This window comes from Alosa pseudoharengus, unplaced genomic scaffold (assembly GCF_046254945.1).
Source record: "Alosa pseudoharengus isolate Yale_2024_CS ecotype anadromous, Long Island Sound unplaced genomic scaffold, YU_APseudo_1.1 YU_APseudo_1.1_scf_15, whole genome shotgun sequence".
Classification (NCBI taxonomy): domain Eukaryota; kingdom Metazoa; phylum Chordata; class Actinopteri; order Clupeiformes; family Clupeidae; genus Alosa; species Alosa pseudoharengus.
In genome coordinates this window covers 18,017,228-18,037,227 of record NW_027468620.1, presented here as the reverse complement: position 1 = coordinate 18,037,227, position 20,000 = coordinate 18,017,228, and the positions used below count along the sequence as shown (strand labels likewise).

The window sequence follows — 20,000 nt, the reverse complement described above, 5'->3', positions numbered from 1 at the left end:
TAACGTCTATAAAAACAATATATTTATGGAATAAAACTAGACCTCTGGTTGCTGTTTACGGTTAAACTGTGATGATGTGAACACCAGCCAGCGGAGGGCACCTACAAGGCTACCATGCACTCATAGGCTATATTTCCCCACAAACCTAGCGGCTGCTTGGACAAATCCACTTGAGGGGTGGGGCAGGGGGGCGCGATCGTAACACACACTTCTGTCATGAAAGAGGCCAAAATGATTGACCTGTCAACCCCCAAGCCAAATGGATGCAACTGCATTTATAGGCTAGGCCTATGCCTACATGACGGGCCGCAAATAGGCCTAGTCTAAATAACTTAAAAAAACGGCATTTGCCCGGTTGTACAGATTACCAGTCCGAGCCTGATTGTGTGCAAAAAGCATTATACAGGTTCTCTGCTGAACAGCCCTTCCCAACTAACTGTAGGAACAAACAGCATTGTAAAAGTACAGTGAGTGTGAATCCTGTCTCATCTCCTAAAATCTCCCACATACAGCAATTTACTGTAGTAATTTTAGACTGTTGAAATTGATACAAACAAATAAACAGTAGAGTGAAGTGAACTGGTATACTGATAACATGGCAAATCATTTTGACTAACTTGTTCATAGCAGTGATACAGTGATACCTTCTGGTGGCACAAATATGTTGATTGGCATAAGTATTTGCCCTCAGAAATACAATAAGCATTTTGAGGAAGTTTCAAGCTTTTGCAAGTAATCCACTGTGTTGTTGTACTGTGCACAACCTGTTCTGAGAAGTGCACTTACTGTTGTGCAAATGATTCAAGAAATGTGCCAAACCGACTGAGAAAAACTGTGAACATACACCAGCTGATGCTCAAAACCTCTATCTACTAGCACAGTGGCTCTCAAACTTTTCACAATGAGTACCACCTCAGAAAACAATTGGCTCTCCAAGTACCAATATTATGACCAAATATAGTAGCCAATGTAATTACGGTACGTATGTAGTTAACACAGAAGGCTATTTTTATTCCTAATATTTATATTATTTATTATTGACTGTTATCCACCGCCACAACTGTACTTGACTGTTCATTGTCCCTAACTCCAGTTTCTGCTCTGCTGTTCGACATATTCACCGTATGGAGCCAACATTTTTAATCCATCATAGTTTGCCTCCTTTGTTTGTCATCACAGTCAACCATTGTTGACATTGTTTGTCAACCATTTGCTAATGCTCCAAACAGTCACACCAGCCTAGCAAGCCTATTGGCTCCTTTTGGCTGATATAAAAACGGATATTTTTTTAATTAATAAAGGAATTGTCTTGATAGAAAAGTCCCAGAGACTCCCGGAGTGCCACTTTAAGGAGTCCGCATGAGAACCACTGTATTAGCATAACATTATGGGGATGATGTAATTGATTGTGTGTGTGTGTGTGTGTGTGTATGTATGGATGAGTGTGTTCGTGTGTATGCATGTACAGTATATGAGTGTGTATGTGTGTGTGTAATCATGTGACATGTTTTTCTGTTCTTTGTTGCTGTGATACTCTCTTTTTGTGTGCATTCTAAAGTAGCGTGGTATTTATCATAAGCATCATTGTCGGGTCTGATGTGGTGTAAGTGCTGTAAAAAAGATGTGACAGCAATAAGGAGCCCACTTATACAGGACATCTGGAGATATATCAAGTAGCCTCTGCTGCTCTCTTGTGTTGATAGACCAGTACTACAAGATTAACTGTGTCGCATCAACAATACACAACATTGTCCCCCCTCCCACACACAAACACACACACACACACGCACACGCACACGCACACGCACACACACAAAGAACAGTTTGTAAAAAAGCACTTTTTTTCAGCACTAGTATAAGGATACATTTCTTAGTCAGAGTGTAATTCACAATCAAGATGATACATGCACACACACACACACACACACACACACACACACACACACACACACACACACACGCTGGTCTTACTTTAGTTTGGAAGCAGCAGAAGAGTTGTGTAAGGTAGGGGTGTTTCCTGGCTAGTGCAAGGATGCGTTTCTCAGTCAGGGTGCAGTCCACATCGTCGTCCTGCAAGATCACATCTTTCTTCAGCACCTTCACGGCGTACACCTCATCGGAGCCCCGCAGTTCTGCCAACATCACCTACAGGGGGTGCCAGAGAGTCCACACGTCAGTCACATTACCCTCACACATAGAACAGACATAACCCTCTACCCACAGAGAGTTGATGAGGATCCTCTCCATATCCCTCAAAGTACTAAAATAACTCTCAATGTCAGAGACCTTGTGTCACCTCATCCAACACCACATCACCAGTTGAATGTGCAAATCTTTTTACACAAATCTTGTGCAAGTCTGATAAATGACTCCTTGTGTGGATCATCTGTCCCTGTGTTTACCTGCTTGTGTGTGTGTGTGTGTGTGTGTGTGTGTGTGTGTGTGTGTGTGTGTGTGTGTGTGTGTGTGTGTAATGAAGTAATGATTAAGGATACAAATATCACACTGTGTCTGCAACAGTACTGCAAGACGGTCTGCGCTATTCAGTTCCACCTGGAAACAGTCGCAAGTCTCTGCTGTCAATCAAACACCAGCAGCGTCACAGACATTGGAGAGGACTCAAACTCCAAGGAAAGCTCACATGTATCCCTTTGCAGATCACTCCATCTCACACACAATTTTTTCACAATTCATCTATTGATGAAGACATACTAATTTTTACAGTCAAAGCGAGGCTTCAGGTAGCCTGGCCTTGGCCTGTCTACGTACTTCCGGTCGATTTCTTTTCCCTACAGTACTCCGTCTGGAATAGGTTCATTCACGCTCGTTTACTTCGGCAGTTGGGCAGCCGACCAACCAGCGAACAGAGGGCATCCCTGAGAGCGATTACGTACTCAGGCATGGTGTTTAGCTACGTCCCCGCCCCTGAAGCACGAAAACGACAACGCATACAAGCTTAAAAGTGTCGCTTTGGACGTACTTATGCATTATGAAAGTTTGACTTGGGTACATTCACAAAACACTATATGATGCATTTTGGCGAGAGTTACGCAGATGAAACGTGTGATTGTTTGCTGATAAGATGCACCCGTGCTTGTTATGGGCGTGCTGCAGAAAAACTTCTCTGTATGACGAAACGCCGGTTGTTAGTGATTGGTTCAAAGCGGTTCAAAGGAACTCCAATGATTTTAAACCTCAAACTGTGCCCTCCCACCCGGAAATAAACGAACGCCTATGGATCTAGGCCAGACTCTCTGCGAAGTCAGAGATAGGGATGGGCAGAACGAGGCTTTGTGAAACAACGAAACGTTCGAAGCAATTGCGCCGGAATTGTGTCGAGGCTTCGAAACAATCCGACACACCTAACTCCATGGTGACATCTAGTGGCCAGTTTTGCTAACATCACATTTTGACCGTGAAGCTGTGAACTGCGAAGAATATAAATAGCCAACATGGAACGCAAGATTACGTCCACAGCCACATGCTTCAGTGGTTAACACACTTGCATTCGGCGGGAGCTCAGACTAGTATATGCCTTCAGTAACTAGAAAATTTTTATATCTGCCAGTTACAGATGTTTTGTTATTTCAGTTTCATAGTACATTATCCTTTGGAATATGCTGGAGGGGAACATGCTACAATGGTTTTAAAATGTAGGCTATGCTTATGGCCCAGGGTTTTTTTTGGGAACATGTTGTAGGGAAATAAAGGATACATGAATGAAGCAGGTTAGACTAATCAGGTTCAACATGGGAAAAATAAACAACAAATTTTTTGTATGTCAACATAATTTTTTATTTAGGATTAACAGTTGTTCTGCCGTCTTCGCATTTAATCTGTTTCTTGTTTTTGAATAAACCTCCCCAGCCTTGGAAAAACTTCTTTCACAAGGCACACTTGTTGCTGGCATGCACAAATATTTTTTTGCCATCACACTTAGGGTTGGATAAACCACTCTCCTCTCCTGCCAGTATTTCAAAGGGTCACTAGACTATATCTACTGTATCTAAACTATCGCTCACTGTCGGTCTCTAGCGTGTCAATTAATCTATATCACTAACCTACCAATCACAAGAATGCACTATCAATCGCTATATGTTGCTATATCTCTCAAAATCTCTCTCCTCACAAAAAACCCACAAAGATAGGATGTGTTTGAATGACTTTTAAGCATTCTGGGACTTTGTAATTTAGATCAAACAGGTGTTTACTCGGGTAATTGGCTCGCGCGGTAGGCCACCTGTCCAAACCAAATTGAAACACCACGAAGCCTCACTTAGCCATGGTCACGTGACATGGGCGTTTTGAACCACACTTCGAAACACTTTTCGAAACACTTGCATTTCGGAAGCTCGACGTCAGCTTCGAGCGTCACATCCATAGTCAGAAAGTCTGGTTTCCAGACTAGGCTTCAGGTATACCCAACAAGGTTACACCTGTCAATCTGGTATCCTCGTTCCGACTTACCATTGTGTATACATCATGGACAAGAGCAAGTCATAGAATCCATGTCACACATATTAAATGGCTGTCATTTTTACAAAAGTATTTATGTATCCAGGCATGATAGGATTGTGGACATTATATCTGGAAATTTATCATCCTTATTTTCTCCAAATGTGTCAATACATGTAAACTGTGTTGTTAGACAACAAATGTTTTCTAGGTGTTCTACAATGTCTGCGTTCTCTGATTTAAATGCCACCAGGCCTGATATTATAATCATTGATTAGCACGATAGGGATGTGTTCATCCTTGAAGTAGGTTGCTGTTTTGATTCATGTCTAGAGGAGGCTTACTTAAAAAAGTTAGTAAAATATCACCCTCTTGTACAGCAAATCACTGGCCTTGGCTACAAATGTCAATATCTGGTACTTATCTTCGGCAGCCTGGGCCACGTACATAGGCTTGTCATTAGGGGTGTCAGGATAGTTGGCTTTACAAAAGCAAGGGCAAAGCAAATTGCCAAATACTGCTCAATATCCTCCATTATTGGAAGTCGCCATATATAGAAAGAAAGGAGTTGTGTGTATCCATAAATCTGCTGTTTGAGATTGTCATCAGACCAACATTGGTGGATCATGCCTTAGCAATGTTCTGTATCTGTAACATTTATGTCCGTATGTACATTTATTATGAATTGCGGACATAAATAAAGTAGTTAAAATGTGTGTGTGTGTGTGTGTGTGTGTGTGTGTGTGTGAGCATGTATGTGAAGGCGGAGTGTGTACGTGGAGACGTGAGGACACACTCTTCTCACCTTGCCGAAGCTGCCCTTGCCCAGGACCTTGATGAAGCTGAAGTGGTCCAGGTTCATTCTCTTAATGGGGAGGGTCCTGACCTCCCCGTTCTCCCGGCCCTCATTGGCCGCACCCTGAGAAGACACGCCCACCGCTGCCGTGGAGGACTTATGCTCCTCCCCGAAGGACAGGGCCTTCCTGATGTTGTCCACGTCTTTAAGGTCTAGATAGATAGATATATAGGGCCCTATCATGACATTCTAAAGTGCATCGTCACTCGTCAAAAGTCTATTCAAATTTAGTAGGATGTCCAGTTCACATTGGGAGGGGTTTCGTTCTCAAAAGTGGAGCGCATGGCGTAACAAGGTGTTCCTAGGTCTTTTAATCAGTCATATGGGTGTGTTTGGGGCGTAACATCATTTTAAACCAATGAGAATGACATCTGTCATTCCCTTTAACGGCGCAACGCGCGATATGTCAAATAAATGCATTGGTATTTTGGCATTCAACGGCGCATTTGAAGGAGGCTGCTTGCGAGACCGTATGGAATAGTCATTCTTAAACCATGCTTTACTAAAACCTAGCATAGCCTTCACGCATTTGCACTCGTCTATTATTTGAACTCATTGGCAAAGTGAAACGAACTTCACCAAGGAGTCAGTCAACGACAAGACAGTTATATGCAGTTACTTTCACTATTGACTGACAATGGGTTACCATAGAAAACATGGGCTGGAAAAAGCAACACTTACCCTAATGTTGCTCAAATGACTAAATAAAACAACATTTATCCTGCAGAGGAGTTGCTTATATCTCGTGACAGTGCGTCTTCAGCTGTGCTCCATACTTGTCTCTCGCCTCTCCCCTAATCACTTTTAACCGTCATTACCAATTTGCAAATGATGGTGAATAACTACTCATCATGAGATGTACAGTATTTCGTAATATCTTTATTCTAATTATGTTTACCATTGTAATCGTGCAATTTGTAATGCTTTGCATGGGCGTGCGCTGGTGTGCGTTCATGAATGATAGAAGGATGGTGCGTGCACCTGCCAATATGACTGTTGACATGCGCTCTTAAAATAGCATATGAACAACTCGCCATTGACTTCTGACCAGGTTTAGGTGGTGTATGATAGCGATTTTTAGACAATGCGCCAGGTCCCTCCCTAGGTTGTTAATTGCCACACCCCTGGGCGCAATGCTTAAAAAATAAAGGTGCAAAATAACGAATTCAACTTCGCGCCGGTGAATAACGAACTTTACGCCATGCGCTGGTGACCGAAAATACAGCCCATAGATAGTTTGATAGTGCCAGCTTTGTGTGTGTGTGTGTGTGTGTGTGTCTGCCCTCTGACCGAGAAGATGCCACACTAGGCCTAGCACACCCGCCATAACTGCCGTTACATGTAATGTAGAAAATTATCCAATATGATTTTACGCAGCCTGTAAAAACTTATGATAGATTGCTGAACTGCTTTAATCTACTGGATTATTCAGAAAATGTGATTCCTAATTTAACTTAACTTGTAAAATGGAATCAAATTAAGTATATAAAATGTGTGGGAGTGTGCATTTGTGTGTGTGTGTGTGTGTGTTTGTGTGTGTGTGTGTTTGTGTGTAGTGTGTGTGTGTGTGTGTGTGTGTGTGTGTGTGTGTGTGTGTGTGTGTGTGTGTGTGGGTGGTGTGTGTGTTTACCCTGGTCACATGGGGAGGTAGGGGCTGACTTGGAGCGGTCCTCCTCTGTTTGTGGGGTGCAGGGAAGAGGCTGTGGCTCTTGACCCTGTGGGAGCTGTGAAGACAAATGGAACTATCATCATCACCATTATCGTCATCATCATTACCATCATCGACGGCATCATCTTCGCCACCATCACCATCATCATCCCTATCATCACCATTGTTTCAGTCTTCGTCATCATCGTCACCAATTCAACCACCATGGCTAACAGTGTTGATATATTCTTTGCATCTATGTTCATTATTAGCATTAGGATCTGACAGTCAGGCGTGCTGTTATATTATATAATTTTATATATCATTACACTGAGTTAACATATCACAAGAGAGTACCGGTAGCCTAAACTTAATACATTTCGGGGTGGCCATGTATATTAGTGCTGCCACTAACAACTAATTTTCTAACGACTACTCTTTCGACTAATTTTTCGATTAGTCGACTAATCTAAACGACTATTTTTTTTTTTAAATCAAGTGTTTGTTATTTCGTTGTGTCCATTTTATTTTGAACTCAACTGAAGGGAAAACATAAAATATAGATCACCCTACTTTTGTTAGAAGCGTATTAAGTGAACTGTTCAAAAACGTTATGTGTAAAAAAAAAAAATCACCCATTTAAAATGATACCATCAGATCTAATGTCAGACCTTTGATATACTTTATTTGTATGCCAGTGTTGCCATGGATATAGACAATGTTCAATGTTTGTCAAACTTCTTTGACCTGAGGGCACCTACATGAACCCACCCCTCATCAAATTATCATTATATCACATCACAATTATAATTGTTATGCTATATTGTTATACATGCACTTCAAAGCAGCCAATGTTTAAAGTGCAAAAAGTTTGTGAAAACAGAGGACTGCTTTATCAATGTAAAATATAATTACAATAGTTTCATTGCTTTTGCATGGTTGCATGATAAATACTTCTCAAAACAACAGCAATTGTTGCGGCCGGTGTTCCAGTTTAGATGGTGAGCAGTTTAACTGGTGATATTTGCATAAAATCAGTGAATATTCAACAAGACCCTGCCTACTTCTTAATCTGCTCTGCCTCCGATAGTGCAGGTTTATATTAGGCTACATTTTCACAAAGTGTTTGCAAGTGAGACAATATAACGGATATCACTGAAAACATCACCAGTGTATGTCTAATACATGTCTGTTTAAGCATTATCCACAAATATGACACATACTGAATGAATGGAAAAAAGGTAACTAAAATTGATATTTTGTATATATATGTATATATTGAACTGTTAGTCAAAGTTAACACAGGTTAACATAAGTGAGAAATATACGCCCATGTTAACTGGTGCCATCACAATTTAACATGGGCACATGCAAGCCTCAAAACAACAAAATAGGTTCATCTTTGCCTCACATACCAAAACCTAACTGATGTACAACAAACTGGAATGTCCCACTAACACTTTATTACGTTTTGGGGGTTAATAATATGAAACACGTCAGTCATGTGCAAAAATTATCATAACTTAGTGTCATGTCTCGGTGAAGTTATGCAGTGAGCTGTCTAATGATTTGAAGTGAACGCATGAAACTTATTTTCTCCTAGTTAAATATTATTTAATTTATTGGTCCTAATTTGACGACACAAAATGGTTATCATGGTAGCATATATTACAAAACGTTGATGTAGCTAGAGAGTTTGATGACAGATGTTGCTGTTTCAGATTCCCACGTAGCCTAAATTAGAAAATAGTTTAGCCTACTTACTGCTCATTCAGCAGCCTGTTGCAAAACATTCACTTAGCCTAGATGTTTGCTATAATGAATATCTTGATCGATTGACAAATAAGCTGTCACAAGACAACATAGACCTACATTCATTTAATAGGAACACCATGCTATTGCATAGATACAAAATAACCAGTGGTGCAATTGGTTAGCAGGGTGGACTATTACTGCTAGCTTGCTATTTTAGTGAGCAGTTCGAGGCCCAAGTGTTTGCACAACATTTTTTTTATTTTTTTTATATAATACTTTTTTGATCCCGTGAGGGAAATTTGGTCTCTGCATTTAACCCAATCGGTGAATTAATGAAACACAAACAGCACACAGTGAACACACAGTGAGGTGAAGCACACACTAATTAGAGTTCTCAACGGGCCTGAAAATTACAACCCGACCCGACCTGGCCCGTGGCTTTTAAAGCCCAGACCCGATGTAACCCGACACATCAACATGAATTATCTGCCCGAACCCGGCCCGCGGCCCGACGTAAAACATAGGCTACGTTTTGACTGTTAAACCCTGACTTTATTTAGGTAAAGATTCAACACATTAGCGTGACAATTTACTTAAAACTGTGATTTTCTCCTCTTCTGGCGTATCGTGACGGAAGAACCATGCCAACTTTGGATGCGGTTATCTTAGCGATACTTTTTGCAATAGGCCTACCCTCGATATACATATCGTTGGAAAGCTTAGTTTATTGACGTTCATGTGAGCACAATTTTGTACATTTTACCAAAGCGACTGGTTTCGCCTTGCAGGGTCACATATTTCATCAGCACCTTGCATTTTGAGCATTGCAAATAACCTGTAGAATTCATCAGAATCCAGCACCACTCCAAACACTTTCCAGACCTCTGATTTCCCCACTCCTGTAGTAGCGACGGTGAATTCACCTGCGGCAAGTTTAGCCTACTTTTCACCAACACCATCTTCTTCTTCAGGCTAAAGGCGTGCACGCAGCGTCTGCCCCTGCCCCTCTCCATGATGCACGTTGCACGCAGCAGCAGACTTTCTTTACGGTGAACAGCTGCGATGATTAATAAATGTTTTTTTTTCACTGAGCAGAAAAGGTTAAGCCCAAGGTCCGACCCGACCCGAGTCATTTGCTTATATTTTCGACCCGAACCTGGCCCGAACCTGCGGGTCTTGTCAGGCCGACCCGACCCGTTGAGAACTCTAACACTAATCCCGGCGCAGTGAGCTGCCTGCTACAACGGCGGCGCTCAGGGAGCAGTGAGGGGTTAGCACAGGGGTGGGCAAACTTTTTGGCTCAAGGGCCACATTGGGTTTTGAAAATTGGTCGGCGGGCCGCACAACCCCAAACACCCCCCCCCCCCCCCCCCCCCACGACACACGCGTAAAAAAATAAATTGTGCACTGTCGCTTTAAGACAGTCACTTTAATTCACGTTTATTTCGCAATGATCGATCTTCTGCCTGCTCCGCTATGGCTAGTGCTGTACCTACGGCTGGGCCCTCTCACAGTTTTTAAATGGTCAGTAGTGGGAACTACTGTTGCCTTCATGATTTCCTTTTAAAACTTTCTTATAAGAAGGAGATATCAATTATCAACAATCACAAGCCAGCTGGAACCTGCGGCTCTCTCTCCCTCTCGTGAGTGCAGACGCGTTCCCAATTAAATGGATTGCATAATGTTCACGTTAGATCTGCTGCAAAGGAGTTAACTTAGAGATAACATCATGTAAAACTATTTAACATGATGTTTTGACATTGACATTGTAAACGTTATCTAAGGAGAGTGAAAAGCAGTTTGCAGTAAAGCTAACCAAGTCGTCTCTATCGCAGGAAAAAAATAGCGAGCAGCCTAAGATCACTAAATGAAATGCTCGGCGGGCCGGATGAAAGTGCTTGGCAGGCCGGATCCGGCCCGCGGGCCGCAGTTTGCCCACCCCTGGGTTAGCACTTCAGCCGCGGCCCACTGGTCGGGGTTTGAACCGGCAACCCTCCGGTTACAAGTCCAGAGTGCTAACCAGTGGGCCTAGGCTGGCCATTTTGTGTGGATGCTTAAGCAGACATGCATTATACATAGCGATTCCCGCATGTTTTCGGCAAGATCTTGCTTCATATTCTGTCACGCACTGTAGGCTTGTGAAAATGTGAATCTCCAGCACTGGAAGGGCGGAGGCAGAGCAAAGCGTTGTTAACAAGTAGGCAGGGTCTTGTTGAATATTCACGGATTTTATGCAAATATCGCAAGTTAACCTTCTCACCATCTAAACTGGAACACCGGTGCTCCTCCGCGGCCCAAAGTTTGAGAAACGATGGTCTAGCCAACTTTGAAAGGCAACAGGAGTTGAGGACTTTGCAAATGTCAGCATGTTCAAAACAAGTAGGCTACAGGCACTTTGTGCGTCTTAAAACATAGGTTAGGCTACCTCACTTTATCAGTTGGCTTGAACGCTAAAAAAAATATGCGTTGTGACTTATTGAACATGGGAAATAACGTGCACCTTGATTGTTGATATCACGGGCAGCGGCATATTCATTTTAACGTTTTTTTTTGTATGAATGAATAAATGACACGCCGTTGCGTTGTCAACGTGAGCCACTCTCTTTACTTAATTTATTGCAATTTCCACAATACTATATTAGAGTCTGGACTAGCGTACTAGCTTAGCTCCCCCGCTTAACTGCCTAATAATGAATCGCGCTAAAAGCAGGCAGGCACACAGCTTTGCTACATGCGTTTCCACTTGCGACCTTAGCAGGGTTTAAAACATGACTGCCAAAGTCTAAGTAGCCTGTTTAACATCCAAAGACAGTCGTCCTTTTCAAGAGTTAATAACATTACAGTGAGCCATTTGAGACGGGAGACCAAAAATAAATAGGTGGTCAATAGTAAAACGACTCTTCGACTAAAAAAATTGCCGTCGACTAATTTTCATGGTCGATTAGGTCTGTGGTGTAATGTAATATGGTTATGGTTTAGACCTGATGAGTTCACGGGCAATATGTCGCCTGGACACTAGAGGGAGACTCGCTAGGTTAAGTTTAGAGTGGTAATGCAATGCAAGGTTTTTGCAGTAAAGAATCTTAAAATGAATACCGAGTCGTCACGCTTGTTTTATTGAACAACACAACATGGTGTCAGAAGCGCGGACATTAAGCAGTGGTCAAGGGACAGTGGGCTATGTCGAGATCCCGTAAGCGACGACGAAGGAGAAAGAAAAAAGAAAAGTTAACGTTAAGCATGGAAGGCGGACAACAAGCACCTGCTGTGCCCGGCGGGGAGAGAGTTGCTAACGCTATCCCAACTGCGACGTTTACTATCAAGCCTCCGGAAGCCTTTGACTTTGCTAAACCACACGAATGGGAGAAATGGATTCGGCGGTTCGAGCGTTTTAGACTGGCAAGTAATTTGAACAATTCCTCTGAGGCAAATCAAGTTAACACATTAGTCTACTGCATGGGTGATGAGGCCGACGATGTGCTACACGGGTTAGAACTAACTAATGAGCAGCGTCAGCAATAGAGTGCAGTAAAGAAAGGATTCAATAAATATTTCGTTCCAAAGAAAAATGTGATTTACAAAATTGTAGCAAGAAAGAAAAATTGTACCAAGTTTAATAAAAGAGTGCAGCAGCCTTCAGAAACAGTGGATGTATTCCTCACGGCACTTTATGCTCTAGCGGAGAGCTGTGAATATGGCCAACTGCATGATGAACTTTTGCGAGACCGTTTGGTGGTTGGACTGGAGAGAGAATGCAGCTCGATCGGGAACTCACTCTCACGAAAGCGATGACCATGGCTAGGCAGTCAGTGGAAGTAAAGCTGCAGCAAACTGACTTGAGGGGAGAGTTGAGCGCTGCTAGTAAAGTAGCTGTAGATGCACTGAATAAGACCAGAGGAAAGCCGTCGAACGCAAAGCAATTTAAACCAAAAGGACAGACGCAGGGAAATCAAAATTTAAGAAAATGCTGCAGAGTGCAACAGACCACAAAACATTTCACAAATGTGGAAAATCGCCACCTCATTCTGCTGTTCAGTGTCCAGCAAAAAGTGCTGAATGCCACAACTGTGGCAAAAGAGGACACTATGGGAGAGTATGTAGACTGGCCAACACAGTGAATGAGCTTGCAGAGGACATGGATGGATTTTTCCTGGGGGTGGTGTCTTCTGGCGATGAGCCATGGATGGCTGATATAGACCTAAAAGGCAGCAAAGTAACTTTTAAAATAGATACTGGTGCCGATGTAACAGCCATACCCGAGCAAGTATATAAAACTCTCCGGCACGGAGATGAAAAGCTGAACGGAGCCCCGAAACAACTTTATGGTCCTGGTGGTACGAAACTGACGGTCCTGGGGTCAGCCACCAAAACACTCACTTATAAAGAGAGGAGCATCACAGAGAAAATCTATATTGTCAAAGATCTGCACATGGGTCTATTGAGTAGGCCAGCTTCAGTGAGACTTAAACTGGTAGTCAGAGTTGACACTATAGACCAAGAGACAGTAAGGATGACATATCCTAAACTCTGCGATGGACTTGGGCTGGTCCAGAAGCCCTACACTATAAAACTCAAGCCGGATGCCAAACCTTTCTCTCTTAAAGTACCACGGCGAGTACCACTGCCTCTCATGGAGAAGGTGAAGCAGGAGTTAAAGAGAATGGAAAAACTTGGTGTCATCAGCCGTGTCGAGGCACCAACGGAGTGATGTTGCGGCATGGTTGGAGCTCCCAAAAAGAATAAAGATGAAGTCCGAATCTGTGTGGACATGACACCTTTGAACCAGTCGGTGTGCAGGGAAAAGTTCATTTTGCCGTCTGTTCAACACACCCTAGGCATGCTCACAGGGGCCCGATACTTCTCAAAGCTCGACACAAACATGGGCTTTTGGCAGATACCACTGTCCAAAGAATCAGCTCGCTATACCACCTTTATTACGCCATTTGGGCGTTACCACTTTAACAGGCTACCCTTCGGAATAAGCTCCGCCCCCGCACATCCTCATCTGGGGAGCTACGATGGAGCAGCACGACGCTGGAGTTCATGCAGTCCTGGAGCGAGCAGAAAAGGCAGGTGTCACGCGTACATGAAAGAAAGTACAGGAAGGCCATCAGGGGGTAGTAAAATGCAGGGAGAGGGCTAGTCAGACTGTATGGTGGCCTGGGCTGAGTAATCAGATTAGGGAGCTGGTACTTAAATGCAGGGAATGCATCAAGGAGAGAGTTAACCCAAAAGAGCCCCTGATGCCAACCAAACTTCCAGATAGGCCTTGGCAAAAACTAGGTGCAGACCTTTTCATGTTGAGAGAAAAGACTTATCTTATGGTTGACTACTTCTCTCGATACATAGAGATATCCCAGCTCAGCCCTAGAAGATCTATGGACGTTATTGTTCATCTCAAGTCAATGTTCGCACGCCACGGTATCCCAGAGACCTTTATAAGTGACAATGGCCCACAGTTCCGGGGACATGAGATGAAAGCATTTGCAACTGACTACTGCTTTGAGCACATAACGAGCAGTCCTAAATATCCACAGAGCAACGGCGAGGCCGAACGTGCCATTCAAACAGTCAAAAACTTGCTTAAGAAGGCTAGTGACCCCTATCGAGCACTGCTAGCATACAGAGCGACACCCCTGAGTAACGGGTACAGCCCTGCCGAATTGCTCATGGGACGACGCCTGCGCACCACACTGCCTATCCTGCCAGAGAGGTTGCAGCCGGCGCTTCCAGACCTTCAAGTGCTTCGGCAGACAGAGTGGGAGAAGAGATGGGCAGATATGAAATGCTTCAACAGCAGACACAGGGCACGAGATCTGGGTAAGCTGTCACCTGGGGACAACGTCTGGATTACTGATGCAGCAGAACAAGGTAAAGTGACATCCGTACACAGCAGTCCACGATCATACCTGGTCATGGGACCACAAGAGACACTGCGGCGGAATCGTTGCCACCTGATTCAAATACCGGAGTCGGGGTCAGAGTGTGAGCAACAACCCGAACAGCCACCTGAAGCAGACAGTGGCGTAGAGACTCCTCCACCAGCCACAGAGTCTGTAAACACACCTGACATCATGAGATCGAGGTCAGGCAGAGAAATAAATAAACCAGACAGCCTAAACCTGTGAGAAACAAACAAACAAAAAAATGTGAAAAAAAAGAACAAATTTGAATGATGTAAAATTCCAGGGTTATATTGTGTTTAGATATGAGGTTTGAATGTTTTGTTTAAATAAGAGACCACACTGTTATGGAATGTTATGTGGCTATTTGGATATGCAAAAGAAAAGAGTCTAGAGGTTTAATGAATATATGGATGTGATTGTGACAATGGATGGAGTGTGATAACTTTATGTTAAGAGGAACCTTTAAGGAGCCACAGCTAACGTTCTCTTCAACTTTCAGTAAGGGGGATGTGGTGTAATGTAATATGGTTATGGTTTGGACCTGATGAAATCACGGGCAATATGTCGCCTGGACACTAGAGGGAGACTCGCTAGGTTAAGTTTAGAGTGGTAATGCAATGCAAGGTTTTTGCAGTAAAGAATCTTAAAATGAATACCGAGTCGTCACGCTTGTTTTATTGAACAACACAACAAGGTCGATTAAGTCGACTAATCGCGGCAGCACTAATGTACATTAACCTTGGGATTCTCACCATACGGTAGCACTAACCCTCACTGTGCCACCACTAGAGCACTGAATACAACAGTAAGAGGGCTAATGTAATTGTTAAAAGGTCTTGTCTGGGGTTTAGCTACCAGTGAGACCAACTGTTTCCATACAGACCATATACACAGTTCTATGCAGAGTTCCTGTAGAGGAGGTCCCTACCTTTTTCCTCCTCTGTGCGGTGCTGGAGATCTTGTCGGGGGTGACCCCCAGGTCTGACAGCACCTTAGCGATGCCCCGTGCATCCACCCCACAGTTAGGGGCCACGTTACTTTCACAGCGTCTGTGTACATTCATCTTACAAACTGAAAAACAGGCCAGAGACACACAGTAGGTCGTAGCAAATTCACTCATCTGGATCATTGACATGGCCAACTAAAAAACACCACCGGTGACTTGCCTTGGTAACTTCTACAGACGCCTCATATAGGTAAAGGGCTACTAGCATGAGCATATAATGTAGGAGGGGAGCCAACAAGGGGGGGGGGGGGTTGGCTTAACTCTCCAAGAGTATACACGTATATCCCGTTTACCAACAAAACTAGATGTGCGCGCAGCCGTGAGGCAGAAGACGCTTGGTGGCCGTCCACAACGTTATAAACTTAACCTAAATAGTCGGCTGCTGTAAGCTACAATTGGATTTTTTTGTATACCCCTGTTGTCAATGATAATATCATCTCATTTCAGACTATATTTCAAAGTTTGACGTTCATTTGGATTATTAATATAACATCGTATTTTGTCATTTTTGGCGAAGAAGACATGCATTCCGCACAAAAACTCATTTTATTCTTTTGCTCTTTTGCATTGCTCTATGCTGTTCTATGTTGCTTTCTGCCTCTTGGTTGCGCACGCATGTTTTCTTGATGAAATCCATGTATTCATACCTTGCACGTGACGTCACAACCACTGTCTGGCGGGCAAGAACGTTGTTCCAGCAACGGAAATCTAGTAAATTAGTCTAGGATCTGACCAGGACGTCGCCAGTTTTACTATACAAAAGTTGGTGTTTTGAGGTGTAAATAACATGCCAGATACAGTAGTTGTTGTGCGATTGGATGCACTAACCGCCGAGGAGATAAGCCGGGGTTATGTTTTTACCGGATCTGATAAGGAGAATTCAGAGAAAAGACAACTATGGATACAGGCTATCAGACGTGAAATCGTTTCAGGAAATGGGACCTGGCAACCTTCACAGTATAGGCCCTACACCTCTGTGCAGTGATCATTTCATCAAAGGTCATTTCAACATTTGTTTCAATACAATGGATGTATGATCATGTAATTAATCGTGTCTTAAGTTACCCTGTAGTTTCGTCAGTTCCGCGAGTCAGCTGTTTGTGTTATGAGTCTAAGCTAGGCTAACAGCTATCTCTTTTGCTAACAACAACAAAAGTTGTGTGATAGGTTGTTTTGAGGTTTGTGATATCTATAGCTAAATTATTTACGGAGGAATTATTACTACTTGATTATAAAAAAATTAAAAAAAACTTGTCTGCTTCACACAATTTAGCTAATCCTAGTCCCTTATGCAGCTAGCTTGCTAACAGACTTGATAGTTACTAGAAAGACCTGGAACTAACGTTACAGGACTCAATGTTGGAAATACCCAAAACCTTGTGTGGCAATAACATGTTTTATTATATTATCTTATTTTATTATTTCAGGTGCCAAATCTGATGACCCGCTGTCCCTTGATTGGGTTGTATCTTCTCTCACACCCCTGCCACCAAAAGGGGGAAAAGGGAGAAAGACATGGAAAGCTTGTCCCATCATTTTTATTTTGGCCACAGAGAGAAGAGCTTCGGCTGTCAATGCCCATGATATTTAGAAAAACTTACCCTAGATGTGCCTGCATAATTTATGGTTTCGAATTTTTTATAGAAAAACCCAAAGACTTAGAAGCAAGAGCACAAACATATTCAACCTATAAACATCATCACACCATGAAATACCTAATAGTCATATTCATATCTAAGGGATGGGGAGGCCGAACAACAGTTTTAGACAAAGTAGTCCATGTGTGTTGTGCCCTTACAAATGTGGCACCCTCAATCATTCCTTCTAGTTAAATACTACAATAATACAATGTAAATATGCAATTATTTATTATACAAACACACACTGTAAATAATAATAATAATGAATATATGACATTTTATATATTACAATAATACATGTATTACATTTTCACTTTAAATACCTTTGTGCATTGTATTTATTTTAGGGCTGTCAAAAAACTGATTAATTTCGATTAATTAATTTGAGAAAAAATAACTGATTAAAAAAAATAACGCAGATTAATCGATTCCGTATGACCTTTGACCCCGAATTTTTTTTTTTAAATAATAATAAAATAGATTTTTGAACTTTAATGTCACTAATGCTGATTATTCAATGATTCATTTGAATTTAAATATTTTAAATACTTTTACAGCAAATATTATATATGCGATTAATTTAGATTAATTAATCACAGAGTACAGTGTTTCCCATACATTGACTAATCTGTGGCGGGGCGCCACAAAATCAAAATTGGCCGCCACAGATGAATATTCTATGTTTAATTTAATTTAATTTAATTTAATTTTAATATAAGATCAAATCCTTGCATTGCCATTGAGCTGCGCTTTTTACGCACGCAGCCTTTCCTTACCCCGCCCTGCTCTCTGTCGTAGCCTGCTGCCCCTCCTCTGCATGTGCATTTAACAAAATATTCACGATTGTTGAAGGATTGTTGTTGCCACATAGAAGCATTGCATAGAAGACGTCTGGCTAAATTGCTATTAAATCCTCTTAGCATCGTGACCATGCTGAAGCGCAAATTTGTTCAAAACTGCTGCATGGAAGTTAACTCTTCTAAGGTCTTATCACATTGAAGAGACTAAACTTAAAGTTAAGTTATGCAATCAAGCAGTATCTCAAAGCTAACATTAGAATACTGTTTGGATGTAGAATTTAGCATGCTTAGCCTACTTACAGCTGTTTGTCAATTTCATTGAAGGGCTCATTTTATTGACTGACACTGAATGTTTGCAAAATCCCGATGTAAATGGAAAAATTAAAAAGTGCTTGTCCCAAGGAGAAGTAGGAACCTTTATTTTAACTTTGTAGAAAACTATGAATTGCATCCACACATCAGTAGCCTTTTAACGTTAACTGTGTTAATCACGAACATCTTAAAGTGACAGGCACTCAATTAGACCTTAGTTTGTCCAAGTCAGCTACCGCCACAAATTGAATCCAATTCTGTGGGAAACACTGGAGTATGTAATTAATTAGATTTTTTTTTTAATTGATTGACAGCCCTAATTTATTTGTATTCATCTGTTTTATTTATCTATGTATGTGCATTTTATTTATTATATTTACTGAATAAATCTGTATTGTCTAACAGTGCAATTAAAAATTTAGCACTTTTCATTTGTTTTCTTTGTGCACGCTTGCGTTTTACCAATTCCTGTTTGCAGACACTGCACCTCCAATTCAAAACACTAAGATCAGTAGTCTGCAATGGAACAGATGTCACTTTGTGTAACTTATAGCTACAAACATGCAAACAGTAGCAAACGGGTAACGTTAGCTAGCTAACTAGTAACACTCACCTTTTATGAAGATATTCCTGTTTTTCACCTCCCATACGACAGCGTTGTTAACCCATCCACTCTTGATAAAAAGATAGCTATCTGTACTTTTGTAGGCTTTCATTTTTTGTGTGGTGTAAGGTGACGGATTCTCTATAAGATATGTAAATATCTCCAAACTCCAAGTCTGGTAGAGACTTTGCCAGCCTCAAAGCAATGAAAACATCAGCGGGTGCTGTGTAACGTTATGGATCACACGTTCCGAGTATGTTAATCTTTTCTTGATATCTATTTGAACATTTGGTGACATATGGTCTCTAAATAGTTAATTGATTGTAGTATTGGAAATCTGCAAGGCTGCAATTCCCTTGGCTGGCCACTGTTCATCATAGTTGTTCACGTTTCTTGCCCGCCAGGTATCCATTGTAATCACGTGACTGCAAAGTATGAATAGACCCTTTCAAGAGAGTTCCATTATCAGCATCATAGTTGGCCCCACAAGGCTTCCGTTTTAACATTCCATATGTTATCTTAGTGCAGAGGAAGTAGATTGGGAACCAAATAGAACGTTCAAGCATTGTTTTTTTTTTATTGTTGAAAGGGTCAATACACTGTAACTGGGTTTATTGGAAGCTTTAAATTATCCTTATGGGCTCTGGGCAGAACTTTGATATCAAAGAACTCTAACATGTTGAGAGAGTAAGATAAAAGTGATAGATAGACACAGACATAGTGTATGAGAGTTACTGTATAAAGGGAATTAAGGTTATGTGCAGACAGCAACGGCTGAAACAAGGAGAATGAGAGAGACAAGAAACAGAGAGAAGGACAGAGCTGGATAGGATGAGTGCATGAGCACAGCATAGTAGAGGGAGAGAGAGATGGCAGAGAGAGCATGGCTGAGGAGGAGAGAGAGAAGAGTGAGAGGCATAGTGATGGAGAGGGAAAGAAAAGATGACTTGCAGGACATTACATAATTGAAATGCCACAATCCTCTTGCCCAATTAAGCAATTCAGACAGGGCTGCTTG

The 20,000-nt window shown here is 42.0% G+C and overlaps 1 protein-coding gene across 2 annotated transcripts in view; it reads right to left on the bottom strand.

Moving 5' to 3' along the window:
• prkceb (protein kinase C, epsilon b) overlaps positions 1-20,000 on the bottom strand; it is a 113,265-nt gene that overhangs the window by 33,443 nt on the left and 59,822 nt on the right. For both annotated transcript variants that reach the window (XM_076285775.1, XM_076285774.1), the window contains exons 7-10: positions 15,549-15,691; positions 6,942-7,035; positions 5,261-5,463; positions 1,972-2,145 (exon numbers count right to left, since the gene is read on the bottom strand). In XM_076285775.1, the coding sequence (XP_076141890.1) occupies positions 1,972-2,145; positions 5,261-5,463; positions 6,942-7,035; positions 15,549-15,691 (614 nt within the window). The remainder of the gene's footprint in view (positions 1-1,971; positions 2,146-5,260; positions 5,464-6,941; positions 7,036-15,548; positions 15,692-20,000) is intronic.